The sequence below is a fragment of the Pithys albifrons genome, chromosome 4 (genome assembly GCF_047495875.1).
Source record: "Pithys albifrons albifrons isolate INPA30051 chromosome 4, PitAlb_v1, whole genome shotgun sequence".
NCBI classification, from domain to species: domain Eukaryota; kingdom Metazoa; phylum Chordata; class Aves; order Passeriformes; family Thamnophilidae; genus Pithys; species Pithys albifrons.
This window is the reverse complement of record NC_092461.1, coordinates 82,535,929-82,548,820: the sequence shown is the minus strand read 5'-3', so window position 1 is coordinate 82,548,820 and position 12,892 is coordinate 82,535,929. Positions and strand designations below refer to the sequence as shown.

At 37.6% G+C, this 12,892-nt stretch overlaps 1 protein-coding gene across 1 annotated transcript in view; it reads left to right on the top strand.

Moving 5' to 3' along the window:
* Nucleotides 1–12,892, top strand: part of PIEZO2 (piezo type mechanosensitive ion channel component 2) — a 306,402-nt gene that overhangs the window by 103,778 nt on the left and 189,732 nt on the right. The window contains exon 3 of the mRNA XM_071554837.1: nt 6,481–6,606. Coding sequence (XP_071410938.1) covers nt 6,481–6,606 — 126 coding nt within the window. The remainder of the gene's footprint in view (nt 1–6,480; nt 6,607–12,892) is intronic.

Here is a 12,892-nt window from a genome sequence, read left to right as displayed (position 1 = left end):
AACTCATTTGAGTTCTTTCTTCATCTTTCACCGTCATCAGGACATGTTCTGCTGAGTTAAGTGTCAATTAGTGTACAGTACTACTGGTGAATTCCAGAAAGGGGACTGGCCCATACAGAAATAGAAAATTTTCCTGTCAAATGGAAGATGGACATACAGTGTTTATTTCATGCTTATAAACTTTCCTCTGAGTACGCATTTAAATGTATGTTTGACACTTGTGGCCAGAGTCGCCAGTGCTCATGGTAGACCCACTGATGATGTTTTTCTGATTACTGGCTGTGTTGCCTGTAAAAGTCTGTGAAAAAGACTCCAAGCCAATTTTAGTAGGAGATGAGAGAGCAGTGGCGTTAATGAGCACCCAGGCTCACCCAGGAATACATATCCACACATGCGCCCAAACTCTTATTTCCATGGTTTTTGTAATACTGTCCATCCAGTCCTTACTTTACACATCTCTGTCCAGCCCTGTCCCACCCCAGGCCCAGCCCCTCTGATTTGAGTCTGAGGGAGGTTTTGGGACCCTTCGTTCTTTATCTTCGTCTTCCTCGACATACGTAGGACTCCCGGAACTCTTCCAATGTTCTGACTTTTGGGTCACTGTGCCCCTGTTTATGTCTTGTGTGGCAGGCCTTCTGATATTCTTCAGCCTTCTACATTGGAAACAAGACTAAATAGCTAAAAGAATTTAAGGCATCGATATGGGATAGAGGTTACATTGAACTTAAGCTGCTAAAAATATTACTATACTGAAATCTGCACTTTTCGACAGTTATAGTAACCCTAAAATCTATGAAATGTAAAAAATCAAAAAATCAAAAAACCCCTTTGGCATCAGCTGGAACCAACCCTATGAGATCTGAACCTTTGGCAGAAGCCTCCTTCAAATCAGAACTCTTTTCTTACATTTATGTCAGTAAGTTACATGAGTTATGTTTGTTGTAATGTCTTGAGGCACTTAAAGCAGAGCTGACCAAAGGTAGAATTTCTTTTATATGGGAAATTTTGATTTAATTCTTTTTCCTTGCAAATAGATGACCCTTATACTTCTAGATTTTTGCAAAGGACATGTTTTGGTTTTGTTTTTTTTTTAACTTCCCAGTCCCAGGTGCCCCAATCTATAGCACAAATGATGTAAAGAGACTCTTATTTTGAGCCATGGAGAAGGAGATTAAGATCTCTGGATCGTGGCTGCAGTTAGACTCTGAGGTAACTCTAGGTTTCCTGATGGAAAGTCAGTAAGTTAAGATTTTAAAACTCTAGTTGAAACAAATTCTGTGGGAATGACATTTTGTGTGCTGCAGAAGTTTATTGCAACCAAGCCTTGCTCCCAGAGCTCTTTAGCTTTATGTTTGCCACTTACTGATGAAGAGGTTTATTTAAAAAAATGTTCTCAATAGCTGTAATAGAGTTTCTTTATTAACTGAAGTGTCACTAGTCCAGGAGATAAATGCATATTAATATTTGTCATTCACTGTATACAATCAAAGGTTACATGAAAAATGACCTGTGCTTTGGTATTTCATTCACTGTGATCTGAATAAAAAGTGATGTGTAAAATTAATTCCCAAGTGTAATTGTTGAAGAAGAGTGTTGAAGAAGAGTTTGGAATACAATATATAGCTAAAAGAGAAGTTAGAATTATCCTAAAAACAACTAACTTCAGATAATGCAACCCTAAGATTACATTTTTTAAAACAATCACTGTGCCAAGTAATAAAAGCTTCAAATAAGACATCCAAACACTTAATGCATCTTCCAAGCAACTGAAGATATTGTATGATACAGTATGGTATGATCTTCATAATAGCCTAAGTCTCATGGTCAGATTATCTTGTAAGAGCTCATTTACATGATTTTTAAAGCAGGTCTCAGTGGCATATTGCCATTCAGTTATTCCATGTCCTATTAGCACATCCTTTTTGTAAAAGTGCTGAGGAAGTTCCAAGTGTACAAAAAAAAATAAATTTTGTCATACTCTTGCTGTTTTATGGAAAGGGGTAGTGTGAGAAATAAAAAGAGAGGGTTCGTTGTGGGAGGTGTGGAAGGAAGGAGTTTTGTTTGATTTGAACACTTGAATTAAAAGGTTCTGTGTTAATTGCTTTTTGGAAAAGCGGAATGGCCCTTTAAGGGGGGGATTTCTCCGCATGCAGGTTAGACAGGTGAATTTGGCGGGCAGTCTGTGAGGCAGCAGCCTCAGCAAGGGGGGCTGTTGTCAGGGCCTGTGGACGGTGGTAGGGCCTGATAGGGCGACTGGATGGCCCAATCAGCATTGATGATGCAGCAAGAAATTTCCCAAAGAAGGCAGTGAAGAAGTGATGGAGTAACCTCGAATCAGCGTGCACGGTACCATACATGGACTACGGAGGGATGGACTCCTGGAGGGGAGGGAAGAGGGCGTGGCATGAAGGAAATAAATGGGGGTGACCTCCCCCTCCCCGGTGTGCTCCCTGGCGACTTTACTGTGGCGAGACCCCCTGTGCGTGCAGTTTGGCCATTAAACCCTATTTTGCTTTGCTCCTTCAACTCGTATCTCTAAAAAACTCTTTGAGCTGAGATTTTTCTCACAGGTAGCAGAAAAGATCACAGGACTGCCTGTCAAATATGAATGTACTGTTCTTCATTTTTTCATCATTGGTGGAAGTGTTGTGAACAGCAGTTCCAGCTTTGTGTACAGGCATGATGTGGGCAGTCAAAAGGTGCAGGGGTGCATTGGGGGCAGCAGTCCTGTTAGAGCACATTAGAATAGTTGTACTGAGGTTACATGCCTGTGGCTGGGGGGTACATGCCATTACTAATCTGGCTCTTGGCTGGATTACCTTTGAAAAATAAGAAGTAGATTTCTCTGCCATGTGTGAAAAGCTTTTGGCTCTCTTGAGTCCAGTTTTATGTTGCATCTGGGCTGAAGAGAAAGAGGGTAATGAAGCATTTGCATCCTGTGTGGCTTCCTGTGGGCTTGATCAGAGGGGACAAAGCCCTTTGCCAGGAGTTTTCTGGAGGGACAAAGAGGCTGTAGCAACCTCCCTGTGTGTTTCTGAGACATGCTGGGGTACATTTCTAAAGCCCCATGCCAGATTTTGGTCCCACTGGTGCCATTAGGAATGACACCTGAAGTGGCACCAGAAAGCTGTCCGTTTCTCAGTCCTTCGGGCCAGTTCTGAGACAAATCTGCTCTGTCCTTTCCATCCTCCACATTTTGCTGAAGCTAGTGGTGGAGTGAATTCAGAACCCAGCATTCAAGCTACAGACTGAGGAGTTTGACATAGATTTTTCTTATTTTAGTCTTGATGGACATATACAAGTCTATCCATCTAAGATAGAAATGAAGGAATTGGTATATTGTAAGTTTTGGTGCATGTCTCTTCTGTCCACACAAGTTTCTGAACAGTATGTATTTCCTTCTCTATGTGACAGTCAGCTTCCATTCATGTCCCCAGGGACCTTCACATTAGGGTAATGAACAGTTAAGGTATGTTCTAGCAAAAGAATTGTAACATTGTGAGTTACAATTTTGTGAGTTACAAAAAGAATTGTGAGTGAATTGGAATAAATAGAAATTAGAGAAGGATGACAAAAATCTCTCTTCCTCATTGTCAGAATCTCTGTTTTACTTCAGGAATTTAATTTTAACTGTCTGTTTTCTCACCATCTCAATTCTGTGTGCATACAGTTAATTTTTTCGTGTCATTTAGAACTAAGTTTCCAGTAGAAAGAAAAATATATAAGTAAAAATAAGGTCAAATGTGTTTATCCAAACCCCACTGAAAATTGAAACTCATCTCTTATCAAAATCCGTCACTTCTTCCTTGGAATAAATTATGTGTCCCATAATTCACTGATTTTAACACTCCCATTTCTCCCAAGTTGTTGATGTCTCTCCAAAACTTTTGAAATTAGGGACATAGTATTTCTTACTTTTCTCCAAATACATCTTGTGTGTAGTTTCTGCTGGCACAGATGAATGTGGTGCAAGCAAAGGGCTCAGCAGGATCTGATGGTTGTCCTGTCCCACTGATGGTCATGAAGGGAGCAGCCTTTGAGAAATGCTGTAACCTGCACTGAACATAACTTGTTGTCTTTGAGCTGTGTGTACCCTGCCATATAAACCAGTAAATTGAAACACTATTATGATGAATGTTTGTAGTATTTTAAAATTTTCTCTGCTTTTTTAAGAAGGAGATATTTTTTCAACATTTCAGCTTTCAAGAAATATATTGTCAGCATTTTCTACATTTCTTGAAAGGAGGACAATTGCAAAAGTTAGGGTTTTTTTTAAAGAAATGCTTTGTTCAATCTAAATTCAATGTTTGTTTTCAAACTTTAAAAAATTAAGTCTAAAACTGAGATATATGTTGGAGTGATATAGCAATTAAAATACTGAAAGAGAGACACAAGGCTTTCAATAGTTTTATTTCCTTATGTGGAAACTGGGAATTCAGTGTGCATTGATTAATTATATTGCAGTTTTTCTCCTTTAGATGCTGACTCAGGGAATTCTATCAAAAAACTTTCAAATCCACTTCTATATGAAACATTCGGTGTTTGATATCTATTGAATTGTTACCTGGCTAGCACTGAGATGAATTTGTGACTCAGAAGTTCATAAATCACCAGACTGTCTTTAAAATCTGTAAAATTTGGGCATAGCTGTTAAGACCATGGAATTTGTGTTGTCAAACTGTTTGTGTCCAGCTTTTAGATAGGTAAATTTTTAGTTCAGTTGTGTTCTGGATGTATGTCTCTTGTAAAACTGTGAGCATGGGGTCTGGTAATGAAGGAGCAAAGCATCAAATATTGAAACTTGCAAAAAATTGTAAAATGTAGCAGTCCTTCTATTGCATTACATATGACATCACATCTGACAAAGTATTTAATAACATGTAGCTTCTCATATAGTCATTCTTCTAATGCTTTTGAAAAGTATGACCTCTAAGCTTTTGCAGAGCTTAGAAATTGTCCTAAGCCAGGTCATAGGCCAGTTTCTGCAGAAAAAGAGCAAAAAATGGCACAAAGAATTAAACATCCTGTCTTTCTAATGTAATGCTCTGTCACCCAGGTTGTCATCTTTCTTTGTAGACTCTGGTGACTAGTGAATAGATCATGCAAAGTACTTATCTAGTGGATGTATCTTCCTTTTCAAATTGCAGAAAGTCAGGTGTTGATTCTTACCATTTTAAATTTTGTTTCAACTGCTTACTGTATTAAAAAAAGAAAGTTTATTACAGGCATTTGGTATTATAAACTTTCTGTCAAGATAGTCATCATATAACAAAAGTTTAGAGTCAGATGGAGTGAGATAGTCTACCACGTTTTAAACTGTTGAATCATGTTTATCTGAATCTTTGCTTTATAAATTACCCTTCAAGCCATTGAAGGCATGCTTGAACTATAACAAATATAAAGCAAGAAGCTGATTTATTGGCCAGATACAGAATGTGAATTCTCTCGTTCTTTCTAGTAGTTGCTCAGAACAGACATTGCAGGATAAGTATGACCAGGCTGCATGTAGAGTGACCATTTCACAGCTATACTCTACTAGTTCTGCCCTCCATAACCTTGGCTTTATTTATAGCCTTGGGTAACAATTCCAACAGTTCCATGTTTTAATCTGTGAAGTAAAAAATTACCCTTAAATGCATGAAGCAGGTGGTGTCAAATCTAGGTATAAAATACTTTGGAAATACAACTTGTACCGCAGATAGGCCAGGTAACATGATATTTGAGGTTGTCTTTTCTCAGCAAATCAATTTTGTCTTGAAGATGCATGTTTCCTGAAATACTAATGGTTTACTTTATTTATTCATACCTTGCAAGTTTGGCTTCCTGTGATTAAGCTGAGTGTTTCCTAGAGAATTTATAAGGCTTTTCTAAATCTTCATCAAACATTTTCTATTGACTTTTGAATAGATACTCTGTAAATCTGAGAGAAACTATGACCAAATCTGTCTGTCACAGGATTCTTCAGTGTATACTGAAAATTATTTTCAGAACTTCTGAAGAAAGATAAAGAGGGCAGTGGGCATAAAGCAAAGCATTCATTGAAAATATGTCTATAATCCTGAGCCACACTGAGGTTTGTGTGTTGTTATCCCCCCATCCATGTGATTTATTTTGTAAAGAGTAATTAGATTAACAGGGTTTTATTTTCTCAAAAGTAGAAGTATCATTCATATTTTATCTTCATATCAGGTAATGTGGTGATAAACACTGTGATGTTATTATTATTGGTGTAAAATTGCTATCTGGAGACTTGAGAAACTTTCTCTATTCATTTAAGAAAAAAAAAAATAAAAAGGAAATGTTGGCAATAGCACATTGGGATTTGTGATTAAAGTGTACTCAAAGACACTGTAATTTAAGTATGACTTTTGCTATAATTTTGATTGTAAGAGACAATCATGGTTCATGTGGAACTGACTTGTAGAAATATCCTTGATCAGGAAATTGACCAATTATATGTATGTATATTTTGTCTTTTAGGGCATACAGGACGATTATTAAAGTCTCTGTGTTTCACCAGTCTATCATTTCTGCTGCTGCACATCATCTTTCAGATTACAATAAACAGTCTTGAAGCTGGAAAAACTATTGAGCCTGGTTTTAACTGTGAGTAAAAGATTCTAGTTTTTATTAGCATTTTAAATGTCTAAATGCTCCAGTGGTTTGAAAGGTGAAGGGTTGATGAGAAGGCCCTTTGCATTGTGCTCCTGTGGGTTTGCAGCTTGCTTCTCTTTTACGGCTTTTTACCTTAAGAATTACTGTTATTAGGGCAAGAAGACTAGATGGGTTTAAGAAACAACAGAAATGCGCGTGTGTGTGTGTATATATACATATACATATATACATATAACTATTTTATTCCTACCAGAGATGCATTTTCTTTGAGTTTTCCAGTGACTATTGTATGTCTTCATCTTTTAGGCTCTCAAAATCACCTCAGAACCCGAGGTGGCTACCTATTTTTGTTATTAGATCATAATTCAGTGGGCTAAGAGATAGTATTAGATACAGTAATGAAACCCCCTCAGTCCATGTATTATGCCTCTCTGTGGCATAACTCTCTGAAGTTTTTAATTTAACTTTAAGTCTTGACTCCAAAATTTATATTTCTAAACAGTACTTGTCTCTTTCTTGCCTGTGTTGTATGGGAAGAACGATTTTCAGTTTTTCATTTATATGTAAACTCTACTTAAAATATATTGCATGACATTTAGTACCTTCCTCTCTCAGGAAATGTTGTCCAATAATTCAGAAAGCAAACATTCTTCATTGTGCAGAAGTTAATTAAAATATCTAACCAGTGATTTAGATATGTAACCTCCAGGTAGAAACTATTTGTACTTGTCTTACAGTGCTTGCATTTAACATTTAAACCTGTCAACTTACCTTTGATAAATGTCCATTTAATTTATCACAAAGTATGCTGCTGCCACTTGAGTAAACAGTTGTACTACAATTCAACACAAGAAACCTTATGTGAAGTAAAGCATTTGACTTAAAGTAACAAAATCCTAGGGAAACTTGGAGTAAGCATTACCATTTCACCCTTAACTTCTTCAGTTTCTTAAAGTAAAAGACATAATTGTGTTCATGAAATACCAGTTTCAACCAGAATATCTTGGGCTTTTTTGGATCAAATCAGGCCTTTATAGTCTAAAAATACATTTTCAAAAATTTGTATCATTCATTGAGTGAACTAGATTAGTTGTTTTCCTGTATGTGTTTAGCAGTCTTATGTTTATAAAGATGTAATTTTTAGTTTGATTGGAGTAATTGCATTATCTAGTCACCATTTGTATGAGTAGAGAGCTCCTAACTGTCCAAGACAGAGATGCAACCACTGAATTTTTCCTCCTTTTATGGTGGAAAACAGGGTCTGCAGTGGGAATTAAAATAATTATTTCATCCTGAAGAGTCCACTCTTCAGGATGAAATGTACCATTTTAGTCTGTTTATTCACAGTTTGCGAGTGCAACACTTTATGTTCTAGCTGCCATTAATAATGATTTCCTTCCTTGGGGCCTCACAGGACCATGAGTATAGCTGTAGGACTACATTAAATGTGTCTCAGATTGCTCTCTGAAATGAGGTGCCCACACCCTCGCCATTAAGCTCTCTTTGGTTCTTGGGCATAGAGTGTGGCTTGAAGTTGCCCATTGGGAATATTATTTGTCCCAGAGAACTCCCAAACTGTGCCCAGGTTGTTTGGGAGAGAAGTTGGCTGACCAAAGCTGTTGCAAGATTTTTTAAACTGTTTAACAACATGAAAAATGTGGCTGTTGAATTTCAGTGCCTGAATATGTTTGCGGAGTAAACTGGCACCTTTTGGTTTACTGGCATGGCTGTAGGCTGTGAGCTTTAGGTGAAGCTAATAAAGAGGGCAATGTGATACTGGTATTATGGATGCTGGGCCCCCAAGGTACTGAAGAAGATGCTAAAGTATTAAGACCATTGTGAATGCAGGGGATAGAAATGGCCGAGGCATTTGCTGGATCAGGCAGTAAGATCTATTATTGTCATTAAATGGCACCAGAGCATAGATGGTACTGTGTGGGTGAGAAGACAGAATTCCCACTCCTGAAAGTACTTTGGTAGTACTCCTGCTTGTTACTATTTGGTGCCACAGCCCCAGTTTATTTCCTGTTCCCCAGCTATATGAATAGTGCTATGCAAAACTGACTGCAGCTGTGTGCTAAGCCATAGCTGGAGAAATGACAGCACTTTACCCAATGTGTCTGCACAGTGTTATGATCTCTGCATTTCAGACTTGGCTGTTAGTGTTTATCCAACTCTTTTTACTCAATAGTAAGTTCAGAAGTGTAGACTGGAGGACTGGAGTTTTCTGTTTCCCTATCCAGAACCGGATCAACTATTAATAACACATATTTTACAGCTAAAGTCTTTTCAGATGCTTATCATTAGGAAATTTTTTTCCCATTAGTCAAAATACCCTGCCTGCATCCTTCAGCCTGATGTGGAAATCAAGAAAAACTTTCCATTAGTCTTTATGGTTACCTGTTACATATTTGAGGGCTGCAGTCGTACCTGTCATATGTACTCTTTTCTCTCATTCTCTTCTTTTTACACTGTGTGAGTCCCTTCAAACTTTCTTCATGCATCATATTTTCTAGGAAGGAGATTAGTCTTAGGATTGTTGGTCTGCTTCTGTTTTCCCTAAGGGTTCCAGATATTTGTTGAAGTTCAGTATCCAAAGCAAGGCAGTATTTCAGCTGAGAATTTAATAGCATACCCTGAAATATAACAATTACCCAAGTGTCTGCAAGTGACACTCCCTATTCATCCATTACTGTATGGTACTTTTGCAATGATAATCCTGTCTTACACTTTATTTGTGATTCACTGAAACTGACAAATCCTTTGCTGCAGAATAGACCATTTATTTCAATCCTATATTTTTTTGTAGGTGAGTATTTTTACAGTGTAGTGGAAGTCTGTTTGCCCATTTGTTTTCCAAAATGGTTTTATTTATCAAGATTGTTCTGAATTTTACCTCTTCATTTGCTAGTGGCTCCTCTTAAAGGGACCATCTGCAAATACACTTTTAAGTGGGTTTGAATATAATAGTTTGATTTTCCTCTAAATTTAATCTGTGTTTTGATTTTGATGAAATTGTAGTGTCTCCCCGAGTTTAAATAAATTAACAATAGAATACTGAAAGAGTCAGTGGATGTTATGGCAGGACCCCACTTGATTATCTAGCAAAGGTCATAGGAGTCTGGGAGGTCCTTTGTGACTGGAAGCTGACCAGTGTTATTCCAATTTACAAAAAGGCATGAGAGAAGACTCAGGAACAAACAGACCTGTTATTCTAACCTCAGTTCCTGAAAAAAGTATGAAGAAGGTTATCCTGGGTACTACTGAAATGCATTTAAAGGACAGTGGAAGCATCAGATGCAGTCAACGCAGGTTCACAAAGGGAAAGTTCATTTAACTATTTTGGTATCCTTTTATGATAATGTCACCTGGTTCAAGACATGCTTGGGTGAAGAACTGGCTGAAGGGCAGGGCTCAAAGGGTTGTTGTGAGGGGGGCCACATCTGGCTGGCAACGGGTCACCAGTGGTGCTCCTCAGGGCTCAATTCTAGGGACAGTTCTGTTCCATATATTTGTGAATGATCTGGGTGCAGAAGTTGAGTGCACCATTAGCAAGTTGGGTACCAACAATAGCAAAGTGGGAAGTGTTTTGTTTGGGACAAGATGCCTTGCAGAGGGATCTGGGAAGATTGCAGCATTGGGCCAGGAGGAATGGGGTGAAACTTAACGAGTTCCTGCACCTAGGATGAAGTCATGCCAGGCACAAGCATAAACTGGAAGAGGAATGGCTGAAGAGCAGCCCTGCAGAAAAGGACCCTGAGGGTGTAGTGCTGCAGCAGACTTTAAAGGAACCAGCAGGGTGCTCTGGCAGCCAGGATGGCAAACCCCATCCTGGGTGCATCAAACACAGCCTGACCACTTGGTCAACAGATGTGATTATCCCACTGTATTCAGTGTTGGTGAGGCCTTAGCTTGGTCACATTTTGTAGTTCTGGACCCCACAACTAAAGATGTTCAGGTATGTGAGGAGGACAGCAAAGCTGATGAAAAGGCTGGAAGAAATTACCTATGAAGAGCAGCAAAAGATTCTGGGTTTGTCTAGATTGGAGAAAAGGAGGCTGAGAGGCGACCTTGTCACTTTGCAGCTTCCCGAGGAAGGCAAGTGGAGCAGGAGATGCTGATCTCTTCTCCCTGGGATCAAGTGACAGGATGCCTGGGAATAATTCAAAACTATGTCCATCAGAGAAAGTTCAGACTGGACATCAGGAAGCATTTCTTTAGCAAGAAGGTGGTCAAACCCTGGAATGGACTTCCTAGATAGGTGACTGTGCCCAAGCCTGTTAGTCTGTCAGAGGCATTTAGACGGTGCCCTTAATAACATGTTTTAACTTTTAGTCAGCCCTAAAGTGGTCAAGGAGTTGAAATAGACAATCATTGTAAGTCACTTCAAAATTGAATTGTTCTATTCTATTCTGTATGCTGCCCACAGGTAAATGAGGTGTAAGTGTGTTAATTTCTAGGCTGAGTAAAAAGAGAAGATAAAGAGAAGGTAAAAAAGTATAATAGCAGAAAGAAAAACATTGCTATTATTTTGGTGTACATATAATTGGCTGTTTCTCTTATGATAAAGCGTGGGAGATTTTCATGTGTTCTTTTAGTGATTATTCCATCCCTTGCTTTCATCCTTCAGGGAAATTAGTTGATTCTACAAATGTGGAATTTTCACCTCAGAAATGTTTCAACTTAATTCCATACCATTTTAAAAAATGTATTTATTGGCTTTATGTAGTTAATAATCTAACTCCTGACAATTGCAGAAATGGGAGAGTGGGATACCTTTGTCTTCAAATTGTGTAGGTTAGTTTGTCTCAGTATTTTCAAATGCCAACTTCTGAATCAAAAGAGCATTTTCTAGTTTTAGTTTTTCTTTTCACACTGCTGTATTAAAGCCTCTGAAAATATTTTCATTTTGGTAACATAAACACTTGAGAAATGTTTAAATTAGAGGTGTGATACAGACTATCACCTCTTAAACCTTATACAGTTGTAGTTTCATTCTGGAAATGAGGAACAACTATGTCTTTATCTTTTACATCTAGAAGCAGTTATATTTGGGCCATCTGCAAACTTGAAGCAGACATGTAGAATTTCAGGTTCATTTAAAAATATTCTGCTGTTATCCTGGACTTTTTTTATTCAAAATCAGCTGATAGATAGTACTTAGGATAAGTTCTGGGATGTTTAACAACTTTGGTTTGTTACTTTTTTCATGCCCTTCCTCCTTTAGAGTTCATATACCTTGTCTTTCTGGATGGCTACAAAATGCTACAGCATGCTCTAAATTATGTTAGCGTGTTGATAGAGGTATTTAAATATGTTTGGCCAACTGAAGGTTCTTGTTTCTTGTAAGAGCCTTTTGAGTATTGCCTAGCACTAATAAAATTTTGTTTTTAATAGTCCTTGTTTTGCTTAATGAAAGATTTCTGGTTAGCCACAACCTCAGTGTTGGAACTAACATTGAATACCTCCCAGATAGCTTGTTTTTTAAATCAGAGTTTGTATAGAAAGAAAAAGTATTAATATGTAAAGGGTGAACTGGACTAATCTTAAATCATGAAGAACTAGGTAATCAGTCTGGTTTCACTGATGATATCTCTATATAACACAGAATCTGATCTTGAAATGTAGCAGTATTCATGCAGTAATACAATTTCATTATTAAGTTTGCACTTCCAATGAAATAAAATTCTGATTAGTAGATTAGGTAGCATCTTTTGAGAACAGAATCTGTGAGACAGGCAATTGAAAATTAGATCACAAGGTAATAGAGAGCTGAATTCTTCAGTATGCATGCTATAGTTCTTTCCTAGTACTAGTTCTAAACATCTTTTAAAATGTCATTACTACCAGCAGGATTGTTTTCCACAATGTTAATTTTAAACTTTAGTTCCAATAAATTGATGCAATTATTCCTCATCATAATACTCTGTATCTTCTTCTCGTGTTTAAAATTACTCTGGTGTCTTTTCTCATCATCATAGTGATGTACTTCAATTTTTTTTTGGCTGACTACTATCTCTTGGTCTTGATTTCTGCAAATGGATCTACTGAAATGCTAATTCTTCCAGAACAGTAATTTTGTCCATGAGAAATGCAACTTAGAATAGTTAAACTGCTCACTAATTAAGGTTGTAGTCAATGTTTGTTAGGATACCAAAAGTGAGCATTTAAGATACTTCTGGGTATTTTTCTTATACATCAAATAGTAGGACCAATGGAGTTGAGACAGATACTTGAAATCCTTCCAAAGACCTTCATTGAATCTTTACATTTATTC